General features: G+C 39.1%; 1 protein-coding gene across 4 annotated transcripts in view; it reads right to left on the bottom strand.

The window, feature by feature from the left end:
* Window positions 1-18,900, bottom strand: part of LOC124162852 — a 269,833-nt gene that overhangs the window by 86,473 nt on the left and 164,460 nt on the right. For all 4 annotated transcript variants that reach the window (XM_046539526.1, XM_046539527.1, XM_046539529.1 and 1 more), the window contains one exon: window positions 4,661-4,802. In XM_046539526.1, the coding sequence (XP_046395482.1) occupies window positions 4,661-4,802 (142 nt within the window). The remainder of the gene's footprint in view (window positions 1-4,660; window positions 4,803-18,900) is intronic.

Here is an 18,900-nt window from a genome sequence, read left to right on the forward strand (position 1 = left end):
CTTCCCTGGGTACTATCCTTCCCCAGCAACGCTGGGTGGCCTGCTAGTTACTAATAAAGGGTCTAGGAAAAATCCGGGATGTGCTGCGAGTTGACGTTTCTCAGCCCGAATGATTGCACCTTTTTGGAAGGAGGATGTTTCCGCGTGAGTGACTAATGCCCATATCCTTCTCATTGGCTTCGGTGCTGTGACTTTAGCACCCTTTCATCGCCTGAATTTGTGCTCGTTGTCACACGCACGTGTCTTATGAATGCGTCATCCTATTAAGTCGAATATCCACAGGCATTGGGTCAGTAAACTCGAGAATACAATGCTCGCCGTCTCTTTTCTGAGCTGAGGCAGAGAAAAATATGTGCATAGCTTACCACAAGTCATAATCCTCTCAGAATCTAGAATTTGAGCCACTTCGTAGTAAAACCATAACGTAATAAGTTAGCCCAAAGAAATTAATGGAGGATAAGATTATAAATCCAGTGCATCTGTAAACAATGCAAGAAACCACATCTCTTAAATACATTTACATCCATGTAATTACACCAACGAACGAAATATGAATGAACATCTCCTTTCCCACGTCGGATAGTATCTTCACTATTTATTCCACTCGTCCACATTAAGATTGAGATACGAAAGAGTCCCTGTAACCTCCAAACACTACTATAATTATAAAATAAATATTAGAAAGCATCCATACCATACGGATAACAAAAGCATACATATTAGCACATCCACAAGTATCCATTCCATAATGGTGAATTTGGTTTAAAAAAAACTTCATAATCATCAAATAATATCTTAGAATCAGTGATTTGCTGCGTGTAGATTAAAGCCTGCTCGTTTGTTTCAATCATATATGTAAGACTGAAATAACGTGAAATTAGACATGTATTACATCTTCAAATAATGATATCGATCCGGCGCTTGCTTGTGTCCCTATTCCACGAATACGATTAATGATTTGGTTAAGACCCGGCTGCAATGTGAGGACAGATAGCAATAACCACCACAGAAATTCGTGTGTCACGCACTCAATTGCGCTTAGGGTGTAGATACAATTGATTATCCATTGGCTTTGGCACCCATTAATTAAAGCTATTTAGTGAAAGGCATTAAAGTCATAAAGGCAACGACTATTTCAGCTTGTCATTGATCACAGTGGGCAACTGATTGAGACCAAGGAATAAAAACATTTTCATGGAAAGAGTGAAGATAAAAAAAAGAACTAGTCACGCATAGTTAAGCAAGTTCAGCAGAGGGAGACGTAATTTTTTATAGAACGTTTTGTGACTGAAGCCGTAATCACGTTAAACAAGTCTCATTTGCTGTGCACAAGTGAACACAGCCGCCTATTTCTCTGTTTCACATGCTCATGGAACTGTCATTTTTTCCACAAGGAAAATAATAGCATCAGGTATTACTGGAAAGACGTTCTAAGAGGGAAGTATGTATCTTATCTAAGACAAAACACGGAGTATAAGTAAACCTTTAAATGGAAACAAAAACTTATTCCTATAACACAAGTTCGTACCCATAATTGCCTTTCTTATTGTGGCAATCAAAACAAAAAGGAAAACCACCTTCCCATTGATGGTATTTACTACCATACGAAGTGATTTTGAGCTGAAAAAAAAACTCGTCCAGCCTCTTTCCTGACATATTGATGATGAGATAGGTCTACAAATATGCTTCTCCATTTGGACTCCATCAATCTTTTCGGAACTCGGTCGATCCATGAATGACGGGACCATATTTTTCAAACGGATATCGATGAGATTTTAAATCAGTCGTTTAATTAAAAGTGGGATCGTTGATTAGAATGATGGAAATCGCCGATTTCAACACCTAATATTTAAATCGATTTACACTTTATGACGTTATGGAGCTTTGGCCAAAGTAAAAATTGATTCATTTATTGTAAAAAATATAATGAATGAACGGCTCTTTTGATAAGTAAGCATTTGATTTTGATGTAGAATTAAACCACATAAAACTAATGATACCAATTCGTGTGATGTAATACGGAAGAGATAAAGATGTACCGCACGTTGAAGCCTATTTATATCGATATTTATATAAATATATAAATGAAGTGGATGATTTTGCGAGACCATAGTAGGTGTTAGTTTAAAAAAACACGCTCTGCGTAGAGGTAAAAACAAGGTGAAAGATGAATATTTTGAAGGCTGTGTCGCGCATATTTTGAAAGCAGTGTACGGCGTCGGTCAAATGAATGCTTTTCGTGTATTTCGTGAGTCTTCTCTTTTAAGAAACCATTACGTACATATATTATACAAATATCGATTGATTAACTTTTATTATGAAGATATCCAAGAGATTTTTTCGCTGGACATTTTCTTCGGAATGTTCGATGGCGAGCTTAATAAGAGTTGATGACATCTACATCATGCATTCAGACCTTAGGGCAAATAGTTACGTGTAGTTAATTAAATAGAGACTTGATATTTTAATCTAAGATGATAATGGAATATTTTTCACACATTGATGACTTTTGCAAAATTCAGCAATTTTAAGAACGAGTGATTTTTACCCCATAGAACGCGTTAATGTCGGGATTTTTGACCAGAACTAACAGTGATATGTCTCAAGTTCATGGTGACCCTTAATTATAAGATCAACTTTACAGTAACACGTAAAAACTCAGTCATTTACATGATAAACAACTTTTATTAAGTAACGCCTTAGACCATCGATTCTCCAAAGGCCGATGTTTAAATTGATCGCTTGACACCTACTCTTGTTTGGTTTGGCTAACAAGAGGATCAATGTGAAGTGCCAAGATCTAGTAAAGATTGGAGACATTGAGCACCATGGAGTGTCATAGGTATCGTTAGCATGACACAAAATCCCCGACAATCACATGTAATAAATATTCTTTACAATTTTTGTAGCTGTAGTTAATCCGTGTGTCCCTCAACGATATAAACACTGGTCCCTGTTCAGTCAGCGAATTCGAGTATCGTTACCGAAAAGGAAGTTATCAATGCATGGGATATTAATATTTGAAAAATATATAGTTTACACACGCATAATTGTATTTTCCCCTTAGTTAGAATGCAATAGGTAAATTCAGGTATCGTAAGCTTCTAGGCTGAAACTCGTATTTGCAAGAGGTCTACTGCCGTTGACAACAAATAACGATCGTAAACGTAGAATAATCTTGGCAATTAAAAACTTCTAACCGACCGCTAGTACTCCTAAAAGTATCGATTACATAAACAACTCTTTACTTCAATCGAATCACCTCGTATACTACTCGTCACAATGTTCTGAACGCTGCCTTGCGAACACCCGCAAAAAGCGTATCTCCCACTAATTGATGTATTTAGCAGTTGATGTTAGCTTGAGGGTTGACACCCGTGTTTGCAAGAGGCCTGGTACCGCTGACAAGAAATACACGATAGAAATTGAGAAATGGCATTCTCTCTCTCACTCAGTGATTCAACCCGAAGGTTGGTTTTCTTAGGTGAGGGTAAAGCTCATCCCGGACTATCCCACAGGCGTGTAAACTTCATGTAATCAGGGTATTGGGGGCCAGTTTCTTTTCCTGAGCCACCTCGCACTTCGAGGATTTTGAGAGTCCGAAGGCTTCACACAGGATTTGAAACGGACTTCTCGATCAGCAGCCAAGTGCTCTACCCACTATGCTACCACGCTTTCCTTGCAATAAAAAATCAAAGAGTACTTCTACTTCTGAAAGTAGCTTTTTTTGTAAACAATTCTCTTATTACTGGGTAGTTAAAAATCTTCAAAAGGATCGTTTCGACAGAGGTAGCTCGCGCCGCCCCAATGACGGTGCGTCATTCCCCCTATCCAACTCTTCCGAACTTATGCTAACCCTGGAGTAGCCGTTGTGCTCATCACATAGAGACTCCCCCACAAAACCACTTCCCCTTCCCAACTCGTAATCCCATCAGATAGTTAAGGTGTAACTCCTGGAATCTGGAGCGTAGCCACGCGGCGTCGAAAGACTTCTGATTCATTGTTTACATAAACACCTCTTCCCTCCGATGGAAAATGCAGGCACACTACCAGTTTCACTCGGGCACTAGGAACGCGAAAGCGAAGAAAGAAAGATAGAAGAAGAACCCAAATGGCCTTATGTAATAAGAAAATGACAACTAATACTTCGATAACTATTGTTTACATTAATATTATCCGATCAAACGGTTCCTCAACCAACAAGTCACACTTGGCTATGACTGGCAAACAAAAGCAGAGGATTGGAGATCGGAAAGGACCCATATGGCCCAAGAAGCCTAAAACCCGTCCACACCTATTTATATAAGCAGTTGAATGATAAACAAAGATTTCGAACTGCCCACTAACTTTATTTTGAAATCTTACAAAACAATCACAATCAGATTTTTACACAATCATCATCAGTACCAGATGATGATTGTGTAGCAATCGAAACTCGGGTTGAAATCTAGTAAAATAAAATAAGAATACAGAACGAAATCTCTGTTTATCATTCGATATGTTGTTCCACGATATCTCTCCGCATAAAGTTGACTTTACAGAAGCAGTGTTTACATAACTTCTTTTCTCCGAAGGCATAGCCTGGCACACTACAAATCACACTGGAGCACTGAACGCGAAGACTGAGGAACATGGCAAGATGAAGAAACATAGGACCCACCTGATCCTGTTCCATCCTGGGAAGTAGCTCGCTCTGTCCGCCGCCACCTGGTGAGTCTGGCGTCCTCGGGGACTGCGGCACCGCCGTCTCCTCCTCCTCGGCTAGTGGCGATGTGGACGTCGGCGGCGGGAACAGCAGACGCCTGCGGTGCGCGGGCGAGAAATGCAATGAGGTGGATGAGACGCATTGGAGGTTGGCTGTGGAGGTGGGCGTGGAGGTGCCACTGGCGGAGGAGCAAGAGGAGGAGGAGGAGGGTGACAAGGGCGGGAGCAATCGGTCAACTCCTCCTCCTCCTACACCGACCAGCGGCGGCAAGCGACCGCTCCCGAAACCGGGAGAGGTGGAAGGTAAACCCGCCATACAACGGTGAGCCCTGTCCCTCTTTCTATATCCTTAGAAGAAGTTTGCACTGCTCGGTGGAGAGGGGACGTGGGGCAGTCGAGGTGGAGAAGTTTACGGCTTTGGAGGGGGGGGGGGGGGCGAAAAAAGATTTACACACAGAATTCTTTGAGAAAGTGCGCTGAACAAAGAGAGGGGAGGAGTTTGCGATGCAAATATCCGAAACTGGCAAGGGGGTGGGGGGGTGAATGAGCGTGGGGGCAAGACGAGGCGTGGACTGAGGTGCTTGAGCGAGCGAAACTTTTATCTGGCTCGCACTTCAAGAACAAGGGAGAGATTAACATCGGGAGCTGCCGCTGTGGACTGCTTTCGCTCTTCCCGACAAAAGGGTGGGAGGGGGAGGAGGGGTAAAAAGGGGAAGGAGCATCAGTAGCGCGTGGGGATGGGGAGGGGAGGGGCTGGAGGAAACGGTGTTCTACTGCTGCCGGTTGACTTATGGGAAGCAGAAGTGATTTCCGAGAGAAAAAATATGATGCAATGTTCCGGCACTAAACTGGCACATATTCTCCATATAGCTTCGGAAAAATTATCGTTTAGGCATGACAACAAGACCAGCAGCATTCGATGAGGATTAAATGGATATAGCGAACAAGTAATGAAGAAGTGCTAAGAAGAGTGGGAGGAAATAGAAATAAGGGTATGCATTAACAATTAGCAAGGTTAAAAATATTCCATTTTCATCATAAATATTTCTTTCAGCATCTTGCCTTCTTCATGAGCCAAATTGTATAAAACGACAAATGTACATTTATATCCACTTATATATTACTTACTTGTTACTTACTCCACTCCATTTATATCAAAAATTGTCATAATTCCCCCTAACATTTCAAGCATCCTTAAGTTATCACGTCTGCTATTAAAGCTCAACATTGTTACTAATTCCGCTGAAGATGCAAAGGAATAAAACATGTTCGAACTTGTGTATGGGATACAAACACTTCACAAACAATTTGAATCATTAATTATTCTCATCCATGTTTCGGCTAGATCCATCTCAAGCAGACTGGTCGAAAGCTACGCGTCATTTATTGTATCATGTTTATTAATCTATCTATTATACGACTAAGCAGCGTTCCCGACCTTTCCCTCGTGACCTTCAAAGGGCCTTCTCGCCACTTTCCATTTCATCATTCCGGTACCATTAGACTAAGGTTTGCTGTAACGGACCAGTGGTGTTTGGTAGTCAAGGCAACACAGAATGATACTGTGTTCAATCTAAACTCTATTAACTTTTTCCGAATGAAAAAGTCAGTTTCTATCCACCAATATTACTCCCTTTCAGGCCGCAATTTGTGGTCACGATGAGCCAGTAACGGATACAGAAAAAACTAAAGGTGGGGGGTCGCAAAAGATATTTTGTGCTACCTGTACTTTGATAGTAATTAAAAATTAGTAAGTTACATGCAAAGTTTAAGATAGTTTTATTGAAACTAATTACACGCACAAACAAAACTATGCTACCTTATGACATAAAAAAGTTACAATTGTGGTTCTGCAATGTTCGGTAATGCAGGCATCCCCGCAAGGGGGGAGGGACGCGCGCCCCCCATATTTATGCGCCACCACTGCGATGAGCTCGGAATAATGAACAACTCGGATGCAGATTTCCTGGTTAATCTGTGGCGTTTTTTTTAACCATATGCCTGGGAAGAAGAAATCGCTTCCCATAAGATCGTACATCCCCACCCTCACTTCAATACCGCGTTCTCACTTTATTATTTTAACGCCAATAATTACCTAAGTTAAACATATTGGTCTATCCTCACGTATATATATGGTAAACCTTACATAATTGCTTTTTATTCTTCCTTCATCCTCGCCCCAAAGTATATTCCGGCTTCTTGTTTCTTATCAAGCCTCAATCAAAGCCACAACACAATTAGCAAAGACGGAAATCAGCAGGTTTATATATATAGACAAAATATATGTATAGTAATAGTATATAATAGACAAAATCTTTCATTATCTACACGAGAAATGCATGCCAGCGATATATGGTGGAAAGCCATTCATTCATTTACATTATAACGGGCCTTTTCGGTCAGAGTATTGATAACATCCTTTCACTTTCTTGCCTGTATTACGTAAGAAGCTTAAACGGCGACACAAATTATTTATTTAGTTCCCACACTCAAATTAAAGGTGCCTATACACTCGAATGTTTCTGCAATCGTCAGGGTGGACTAGCGTATTTCGACTTCCTTTCTCACCATGGCTAGAAAAACTTTGGAAATGAACTGCAATCAGCGAGGATTAAATTCAAGCGAAAACTTAATCCACAAGAAAATATGAGCCCAGAAAATTATCAACCTCCTTTACGAACATTACTATCAACGATACCAATCAGTGACATTCTGATTGAAGCCTCTCCTCAACAAAAATGGCTGATGGGAGAAATTATTTCACAATAGATTTTCGTAATTGGATAAAGATTTATTCATGTAGATGTCTATAGTGCATACGCATCGCCTAGGTTATTCCGATTGTGCGAATGATAACGATTTTCACCGATTAAGTGGTTAAGAGCACATTTAGCTTGTTTGGGGTTAACTACCTTAAAGAGTTTAAATTTTAGGGTTTAGTTTATTCAGTTTAAGTATAATTTATGAAATTGTTTTATTAAACACAATTGATATTTAGAATTTCTGTACTGACGGCAGAAAATATTTATCGCTACCTATTAACGTCCATGTATCAGGAGTGTAATGAGCTCAATAACGGCAAAAGTATTACAAAACTATTGTTATTAAAGTATATATACCAGAATTATCACATTTATCCAAATACTAACTCCACAAAGGGTAATTGAAACCAGTGGCGGATCCAGAGAGGGGCTAGTGGTGGCTATAGCCCACTCTTGGGGTATCCCATTTATACTAGATAAAATGGTAATTTTGTTCGAACTCCCATTACTGCAGTGAGTTTACTTCCTAATCTCCTCAGCTAGTCCCCCCCCCCCTTGTCCCTATCCGGGATCCGCCACCGGTTCAAGCCAAAGGTATATTTAAAAGGACAAAATGAAATTCTGATTACAACAACTTTTTGACTGATGCTTCAACTTTTTGGGGTTACAATATAGTCCTTTGCGACATAGTTTTTCTATACTTGTTTTATCAATTTTATATGCGTATGGAGTTATGAACTGATATGAATGTTTGCAGCAATAAACGGCGAAAAAAGAAAATAACATTACATTCCAATTCGGTTTTATCCTCTGTTGCCCTGACACAATTTTGTATATCGGCGCGGTAAGCATTAGCACAAGCCTATTTCATGAGCAGCCACGGCTTTTATCTCGTGATTTGCCGTGAGTAACGCTATGGAACGCATAGACACAAGACCCCATTTCACAGGACGCTAGTTTTTATCAAGTTGTATGCAGGGCATATTATCGGTACGGACGCCAAAAACACAGCGCGAGGTCTTATTAAAGATTAAGCTACATGGAATGTATGAACGGAACTTCACTACATAGAAGACCTAATTTAAAAATAAAATGACTAGACCATTATTAAAATAAAAGACCATTTCATCCAGAAAATGGCATACATTGGCAAAATACTGGAAGCAAGAATTAATGGTAGTAACTTAGTAGATAGAATTGAATATATATTTATTCATGCTCTGGTTATACCCATGGAGCAAAACACAATTTAAAATAATTGGCTCATCAAAAAGCTCAAAGTACATGAAAAAATCAAGTAATAACAATAAAGCAGTACCTATGATACACAAATAATAAAGAAATAACACGTAAACAAGAATTAAAATTTAACAATACACATAATATGTAGGCTGTATTTTATGCAGGAGTTTATTTTCGCTCTCCATTGAGTAAAGCCATGTATATTATATAATTTGTACATTGTGTAATTTATATTGAAATGCATGGTTGCATCCCTTCTGTTTGTTCAGATATGTATCTTCAAAACTTATTTCACTTTAGCCCGCAAAGTGGTGTCCTGTATTTAAGCTAATACTGCATAGTAAGGACCATCCAGAATAAATGATAATTTCTGGAAAAACCTAAGTCTAATAAGAAGCGCGTAAATAATCTTCCCTACCCTTTCATCCTACCCACACCGCAGCATTACTCCCTGTTAGCCAGAATACTCCCCTAATTTCGGCGGTGATGAACCGAAGATACGCGTCTCCTAAGATATTTGAAGAGTGTCAAGCGGAGTTTTTAGGATGATGTGGGTAATTAAACGATACATATTTCATTAAAATATTTAAATTAACTTTAATTGACCGATAAATGACAACTAACACGCCTGGTACAGCGAATAGTAGTATTCTATGCCACCTTAGGGAAGAGTTCCATTGGCATAGGCAGCTATTCTGCGGGCCATCAGGCAAAGGATTGCGTAAGAAGCCACGCAAGGCGTTCAAGCGCAGAGAGCTCTCAATAAAAATGCTCTGTATACATTTTTATCCTGGGCTGTGGTACTTACTTTCCGGACGCGCTTCGCCTTAACGGCGGTCTCGACAAGCATCGGTTTCGATGGCGACGGAGATTAAGTGGGAAGGGGAAAGAGGAGAGAGACTGGCTGGTTGAATGGTGAATTGGCTCACACTCGGACGAGAAGGTTGCAGGGTCGCGAGGGGGATATACAGGGCATTAGGGAAAGGGGGAGGGGTCGCGGGAGGGCGGGGGCGTTCCCTTCTAATGGTAAAGGGGCAAGGGTCACGGAGGAATGAAGCGAAGGGGAAGAGAGAAGGAAGAAAAGGGATATATCCTGCAAGTTTCCTCCCCAAGGAGATCATCTGCTGCTTCCAAGGAAGACATTTATAAACGCGTTCCTTTTCAGTGACACGAAAAAAGGTCATCAGCAGGAAGGAGCAGGGATAATAATATTAATGTTGTCTATAAGTATTACAAGCGACTTTAGGACTACATAGTTTCTCTTTCAATTAAATTTTTTGATACATCCATGGCCGTGGAAGGTAGCAAATCCACCCTGGCGGGATTCGAACATGCGACCTCTAGATTGGCTATCGAGGACGTTACCCCGGCGCCATCGAGGCCGGCGGAAAACAGTTTGACTCACATTGAGGAGAATGATCTCAGATTTTCCCGGCAAATTGTATCATGGAGGGTTATTTGGGATTCTCATCGGGTCATGTTCTCTCCATTACGGCCGACGTTTCGATGGACGACTCGTTCATCGAAACGCTGGCCGTGATGGAGCACCTGACCCGATGGATACTCCGAAAAAATCTTCCACTTCACAGAGTAGTGCTGGATGCACTAAAGGTGATTTGAGATATTTTTGGCATATTATACAGTATTAGTGATTTAGGGCAGGTCTAAGATAATCTATCGCGTAAAGAATTCACCCAAGCGTAGCCAAAATTACGATATTACGCGAATATGTGCTCATCATCAAGGGAAGAGGCTTTTGAAATGTGGTGTTATAGAGGAATGATGAAGACCAAACCTATGATTTCCTACTTCTTGGAATGTAAAATAGTCATTCATGAATAACTTCCCTAGTGAAAACCCTTTCTTACACATTGCTTTACCTTTTAAAGATACAATTTAGTTTATGTTTGGGACAAGGGTTTCGTCGACTTCTAGTTATGATTATCGCGCCATTCATACATACGCGGGTAAACAAATGTCACGACATCATCAATAAAAAGTATGTTGCATCAAAAAAGATAACGACGCTATCTGACAATTCACAAAATCTGAAATTTCTGAAGTGTTTTGCTTTAAGAATGGGAAGGAATTCTTGGGAATAAATAGCACTGTACGAAGGGAGTAATGAGGTCAGGCAGGCAATAGAAATGATTAGGAAAAAACGCATTAGTTATACATGCAATTTATACATGTCCTTTCGCACAGAAAAAGAAAAGAAGATCGAACTATTGTATACACTGTAAGACTTGACGAAAGCGACGGTTACAAAAGAAATGAAGAATATATTATGGAAAAATGAATTACAATAAAGTTACATAGAAAATCATAAATTAATGAAAAAAGTGTGTAAGTCGTATGGGCGAATTGTTGATTTAACTATGGAACATTGGAGCCAAGAGCAACACCAAAGCATATTTTGGAATTCAACAAGTTGATAGTATGAGTAAGTGATGATACGTGATTGCAGGTGCGTAACACGACGATTTTTGTACCAACGGATTCGGAGCTAATTCGAGATTCTAAGAGCAAATACCCGACTTGAAATTTCTCAAAGATAAATAGTGTTAACATTCCGAAACAACTCCTTACGCGCGATAGTAATAAGGATTCCTTGCAACTACACAATGAAGTTATGGTCATATCCAGACTAAAGAAAACGATATTCAGGAGTATATTATTAAAAGTATGCCTCCTTCACTCTTTTCTGACATGAAAAGAAGCGGAGTATATGATGGGCAAAAAGCATGTCGTAATACTCCGTGAATAAATTTTCACAGAATTAACATCCATGGAGACGTTGCTAAGCAGTTAGTAAACAGCAGCGGTGACTGCTGGTTCAAAACTGATTTTTTTCTGATTGTGTTGTTTTTTTTCATTCCTGTGCGGCATGCCAAAAATCGCAAAGCACCTAATACCATGAAAGTCGCCTCTCTGAAATCCCCGTAGAAGCGTCTCCCGCTTGTTTATAAAGCGCAGAGTTTCCGGCAGGCGTTTGTTTAAAAGAGCCGCGAGTAGGAGCGAAAGAAGCATTTTCGGGTTTGGCATTACGCAGTGGACGCGATGATTGCTAGGCTTCGGTGAAGGAAAGGGAGGGGAAGTTTTTGCGAAAGACCCCGCTGCGGAAGGCCTCCTTCGCTCCCTCTGTGTGAGGCTTCCGAAATTAAATTGGTCGCCGGGGAAAACAAGACGGACACCGCCGCTTCACGCCTCTTCCAACTGAGGCGAAGACGTTACAAGGCGGAGTTGAATCTCTCATCAGAGATCAATTAACATTGCGGTCTTTTTCATAAATGATATTTTTGAATTATGAACTATAGAACTATTAAATCTTATCTCAGAGATAAATAGTGTTGACATTCCGAAACAATTCCTTACGCGCGATATTGATAAGGATTCCTTGCAACTGTTCCGAGTAATAAGGCTTGAGTGCGGGGTAAGTAAAATGATATTAAGGAGCAAATTATTGACAGTATACCTCCTTAAACCAGATTGAAGTTTGGGGTATTGAATTTTAAATAAGGTCGCACTGTAATATTTTACATTTAAAATAAATGTAAAATTAATTAAAAATTAAGAAATTATGACGTACAAGTGGACGGATAAGAATTACTACGATAGCTTCAGGCAGCGGATGGTGTACAGCTTAGGATTTAAGAATTTTGAGAAGATGAAAGAGAACCTGATGCTTTTTTGAAGGGTTAATCGAAAAGATTATTTTAGAGGTTCTTTAGATTTCAGTGCGGTTTTAAGGAAAATATTTACTAAATAGATAATGTCACCATTGTCTTCAGGAATTCAGGAATCCAAACTGAATGGATTCCTGAATCCCTGATGGCGATGGGCAAGTTGTTCATCGAAACGTTGGAAGGAGATATGGAGGGTCTGACCTGGTGCGAAACCCGAGAAAACTTTACTGCGTTTCATCATATTATTTCTGAAGAAATTTCTATTTTTCATAAATGATACGGCCAGCCTATCGCTTACACGACAGGCAAAACGATGGAGGGTCAAGCTTTATATAAAGCAAAAATGTGGGTTAATTTGGGGTCAGATGCGCAATGACTGATCACACTGTGCATAGAGTAGGAAGCCAATGGCCAAGAGACTGCATAGAGGAGGCCCAATTCCATTCCATAGAGGAGAGATTTCTGTTACCACTTCGGTCGCGTTTTAATCGGTTTTCAAAAATGTCCGCGGCGCGGGCGCGGTGGTGAGTGCAATGCGATCCACTTTTTACCAATATTTTACAGTTTTTTAGTGTATTTTGCGGTAAGATATTTTTAATTGCGATGAATAGCATTGAACTTTCATGATTTTCGTAGATCACATCCTCATTTGTACGAATTTTGGTTAAAACTGCTATTTATACCTTATCCCCCCCCTGTAATTCGGATCACTTTGTCCGTCTGCGACGCGAGAGGCGACTTATGTAAACCCATTTAAATGCGCCGTGTTTGACAATATATTTAGAGCCCTACTTGAGGATCCGTTTGTAACATTCGTGCAAATAGCCTTCACCAACGCAGAAAAAAGTCAATACAGAGGAAAGAGATCTTACTAAATGAAATTTTAAACCCTCGTTGAATGCATAAGGAGAAAACGTACAAGTGCAGCTTCATTTAATTTGTCAGCACGTACTCCATCACATCCTTCTGCCACACGTGAGGAATAGAGGTGAACGTTCAACCATTACAGAACTAATCTGACATGAAACACTAGTTTGAAGTGAAAATCACTCACGTCTAGAAATTAGTAGTTAGCATAAATGGGGAGTAATTACGACACAGTCGACCTCCGCTTCAAGAGTGGTGCCCTTAGCGATTCGCGTGATAAGAATATTGCAGAGCACTGGTTTTACGAGCGAAAATTCATTATATTCCGAGAACGTTTAAAGTTAATGCAAAAGGACGATGCACAAAAAATATTAGATACGCTACATTTCACATCTCTCCTCTACATTTCGCCGACAATTGAATATCACAATGTGTTGGTTTTATAAAACTGATCGACCGAGTTAGTAACGAGGAAGTCCTAAGAAGAGTAGGAGAGAAGAGAAGCCTCATGAGAACCTTAATAAGAAGACGGAACAACCTTATAGGCCACATCTTGAGACATGATGGCCTGATGAAGACAATCGTCGAAGGACAAGTGGAAGGCAAGAATGGAAAAGGAAGACCTCGAACAAAATATATGGAACAAGTAAAGAGAGATGTGAAAGAGAAGAAATACGTAGGTGTGAAAAGATTAGCTGATAGGAGAATTGAGTGGAGAGCTGCGTCAAGCCAATCCTAGGATTGTTGACCAGTGATGATGATGAATTATTAGTTCAGTTTTGTTGCCTTCACTTTACAATTGAATTCACATTACAATCGATCATGTGGAACGGGCGAACATCGTACTTAAAATGACCACTGACAAACGATCCAGTTATCCAATGTGCAATGTAAGAATTCCTTTTTCAGTTTAATTTCAAAGGGCTTAAAAAATTTAACAATTCAATGCTCTATTCAGTGCCAACCCTTTCAGTGAAAAATGGACGAAACAGCCGTAAAGGCAGACTAAGAATCAATCAAAATCAAAATAACATCAAATATTATTTTATTTGTTAATATTGACGGTAAGGTATTTCATTCGACAAAAATATCATTGAGAATCTACTGATCGAAGGAGTAAATCTTAAATTGTGTATAAGTACTTGAAATATCACTAAATACTGATCAAAAATTTGGCAAAAAATGTAATTGGTTCAGTTCAACTCTCAATTTAAAAAATCAATTTTCATCTGAGCTATTATTTCACGTATATAATCGCGTTAGGCTTGAATTGGTGGAAATGTGATACATCCACGATAAAAAGTACAAATGGTAATTTCCACACTTTCCATTTCATACAAAACTCCACTAGCGACCATGGTTTCGACATGCTATGTCATATTCTAAGAAAAAACCTTGGTCAGTAGTCGAGTTTTAAATTAAAGTGTTTAAATAACCATTTGAAGGTATTATGTGTTTTGCATAAAATGTTCGTTTCAAGAGAGTGCATCCATTCATGGCAAACGAAGTAAAACGCCAATTGCGAAATTGCAGCTCCACCTACTCTCCTCGCAAAGATAAATGGATTTCCTTAATCTTCCGAAAACGGAGATCCTCTCAACGATAGAATTATCGACTACCTACTCCATCTGTGGCATTCGAGTACAATCACACTATTCACATGGCTTCCTGGAGTCCAGTAAGGAACTTCCTGCCGCATTCCGAATACGTTATTCACATTGAAGGGACATGTGTCACCTTTTATTCCGGAATGGGAAGAGCAATGCAGAGTTTCTGGCATTTATACATGAAGTAAATGGACGAAAAAGAATTGAACTAAAGCGTAGTCTCAGATAATATATCTATTCACTCAAAAGGAATTGAAACATGGCGGACACAGCATATGTTATTTAAAATTATCCCATATAATTGAATAAAGGTTGATGAATTGTTACGAAAAACTGAATTTACATTTTATGGAAAAAGTATCTTGTCTACTTAGAAAAGATAACTCTGTATTAAGTATGAATCGAAAATCCATTTATTCATCAAATAGCTTACTTAATTACTTATAGCTAAAATTCCGAGCGTAAAAAGTTTCTCAGTAAAAATTAACTTTAAAACATTTGATAGTGAGTTGAGTCGAATGTGAAGGCCACTTGAAACAATTAACACTGAAATATTTACTTTGAACGTACTATTTGTCATTCTACAATATGAAAGTTTAGAAGGAATTCCGTTTCACGTTTCAGGTAAGTTAGACCATTCATATCATTCCGCAGAGTCCATTGTTCATTCTAATTGATAATGCCTCCGTTGACTTAGTTTCTCTCCATTCCTCAACTCCAAACGCTATGTGCGACAGAAACATGAAGGGGCACTCTAAACCTGAAATAAATTTTCGCTTGAAATAAATTAACTTGGGGTATGCAAGGGCCAAAATATTAAAAAAGAACCAGTATGCGATAATATATAGTAGAAAGTTGGGTTCACGCTATTGCAACTGGGACATTTTTATGTATCTATAAGGTAATACTGGCTTTCGCTCGTAGGAGGAGGGGGAACCCCTATGCCCAACCGTAAAGGGCCTGCGGCCTTTTCTGGTTACTCTGCCAGTTCTTAGAATTTTTGTCTGCCGTTTGTACCTTAAGGATTTTTTTTTTCGGTGATATATATCCTACTTACATTGAATCCTAAGAATAACAAACAGTTCTTGGCTTCCAGGCTTTCAGACTTTTACAAGATGTAGACCAATAGCTGCCATAGTGATTTCAGTTCCATCAACAAGCTTCTCCGCGGTGTTCAAATTCCTTATTATCATCGAATTTTTGACCCCCTAATGCCCCGAACAAGTAGAAACATAGACTCAGTTGGCAACAATGTAATAGATAGAAAATTTAGCGTTTCGACAAATTTTCCTTGGGTTTCAGACGATTTATGACGGTGTCGATTCCGTGACTTTTTGCCGTATCTCGCCTCGTTCACCCCAAACATTTGCATGAATCAGTCAGCCAGTCAATGGTCGGAAGTGTGTTTTATTCTATATAGACAATAAATTTCGCGTCGGCTCAGCCACATGTTCCTGCAGGCTACAAACTAAAAGGAGTAACATGTAATCCGTAATTTTAAATATCGAATGAAAAACGGTACCCCTAAGAACAATATTTTGAACGAAAGCAATATCTTCGCATAATTAGCATTCAATGTGGTAACGGTAAAACATAAATAATCCCATGCACACGTGAAAATAAAACTTATGATTATAAAAAGAGGTGTCGGTTTCGAAGTTATGACTCAAATCCTAAAATAGCTTTCACTTTTAATTGCTGCTAACAAAAAGAGACAGATGCAGTTTACACCGCAATAGGCAATTTATAAATTCCTCCATTATGTGTGTCAGCTAATGAAGATAAATATGCGTGAAATGATTGCACAAAAAACTGAAATCAGCTTTTAATGGCTACAAGCACGCGTTACCACTGAAGTCATTTTCTATATATCTTGCACGCAAAGATTCCAAAACCACCTTCAAGCGACTTTTAAAGAGTCTGTTAAGGAGAAAAAGCAAGTAAACGAAGTGGAGCACGGTTTCCAGCGAGAAAAGATGATGATATACGGAGGTTAAGGCTCTCAGTTTCCTTTGACAGCTGTCAAAATGCATTCATTTTAAAAATGTATCTATTCTTCATTCTTATTTGTTCTATTAACCCATACTTTGTTATCATCTCCGTTTGTAACCGAAAAATTACTTATGACAATTTAAACATCAGATGAATGAATTGAAATTCCCCACAGAATAAGAATTTAGATACAATTAAGGCCCTAAAACTTTGTACCTGCTCACTTAAAATAGAGCATTTAATTTTAAAACGTTTTCATAAGAATTATCATTGATTTTTATCTTTATTCATAAAAAGCTAGTTCGTTATCTATGAAATGAAGTAATAGTATTGGGATCTTCCACGTCTTATAAGATATATCAAGAAGAAAAGAGCTTGAGAAAATACATTTCGAAGGATATATTGAGTCAAAGGACGGTAATGCACTATATAAAAAATCGAAGTGTTCACAATTAGAAAAGATGAATATAATTAAAATGAGTAGAGAAGGAAATGCGGATTGAAAAAGCGCTTCAACGAGAAAAAATATAGCAATTCATTGATCGGCAGGCCATCAGAGACATAATTCCGAAGATGGCTGGCCGTAGGTGGAATTGTGAAGTAACTAGCTCACTCTGCACGTAGCTCCTTCTCCTTTTCGGAATGAATACTCGTAAACCCAAAACTCTCGTCACCGGGATAGAGAGGCCTTTGAACATTCCCTCGATGAAAGGAAGATGCGCCAATAACTTCAAAGGCCAGGCTATTGCGTACAAAATTTCTTTCAAATCACCCCCTGCAGACAGCGAAGTGGCTATTTATGTCTCGAGCCCGGTGAAATAGAGGACAAAAACGAACCTTTTCAAAGGCTTTAGCACCGAGTAACGCGGGTCAGCGACATGCATAATTCAGGCCGGAAAGCAGGTCGTAAACGTATCGAAAGACTCTTTCTTAGCTCCACTCTTTGAAATGGCCAGATAACAGCGATAAAGGAAAGCTTTTGAAATTCGGATACGTAGTTCAATCTTTTCCCGTGCAGTGGGCAGCTGAATGAGGAAAGGTTTCTTGAATCATTGAAAATGTTTCGAAACGATAACAGAGATGGAGTGTATACGACGAAACGCCACACTAGAAGGAGGTAAGAGCAAATTATTCTTACTGCGGAAGGTAAATCTGTTTCAAATATGTATCTGTACGCGGTTGAATGGCCAAGGGTAAACCCAATCGGGTTCCTCAAATAACAAGGGAAACTGACGCACGCTATGAAAAGGAACAGAGCTCAAAGGCGGATTCAGAATTTATTCTGGGGGGAGGGGGCACAAGTGTCTGACAGACAAACGGTCTCTTCATATTTAAGATTAAGAACAACACACAACAATTACTGTTAGTAAATTTACTTTTTATTTTGATATAAAAGTGATGAATATGAAAACATTAATCAGATACATATATAATAAGGAGAGTTTTCTATTACGTCCCCTTTAGACAGCTTATATTTTTTTATTATTGACCCGCGATCGATAGCGGATAAATCAGTGCGGATTATTTTCATCTTTGCACGGTATGGTCTCTGTAGCCTTAGTGATTTTCTGAGTTTATCGTCATACCATCTCGGTTGGCTACCTCCTTTTTTTATTTTACCAGGGATATAACTTTTGACACCTGAATTTACGTACGAAAGAAAAGATTTCAAGTACCCTCTACATTTTACTCTATTACTGAGCACACAAAAACAAAACGAACGTATGATCACGGGACCGTATTAAAAATATTGCACATTTATTAAGCGTCTGGCGGGGGAGGGAAGGGTAACGTGCCCCTGTGCTCCCCTTCCTAAATCCGCCTAAATTTTTAATGGAAATAAGTGCTGCTTCTTGAATTGATGGTGAAAAGGAGATAAAAAAGAACAATTACCTACATTAACTTTTTCCTCAGAAAAAAATTTTCATCAACACTTATTGCATTACAAATTAGTCTTCTCCTTCCTTTCCTTAGTTTAATGCGTGTATGCTATGTCCATATAATTTCAATTAACAATATCATGGATGTTACAACTTGGAC

This window comes from Ischnura elegans, chromosome 7 (genome assembly GCF_921293095.1).
Source record: "Ischnura elegans chromosome 7, ioIscEleg1.1, whole genome shotgun sequence".
Taxonomy (NCBI): Eukaryota; Metazoa; Arthropoda; class Insecta; order Odonata; family Coenagrionidae; genus Ischnura; species Ischnura elegans.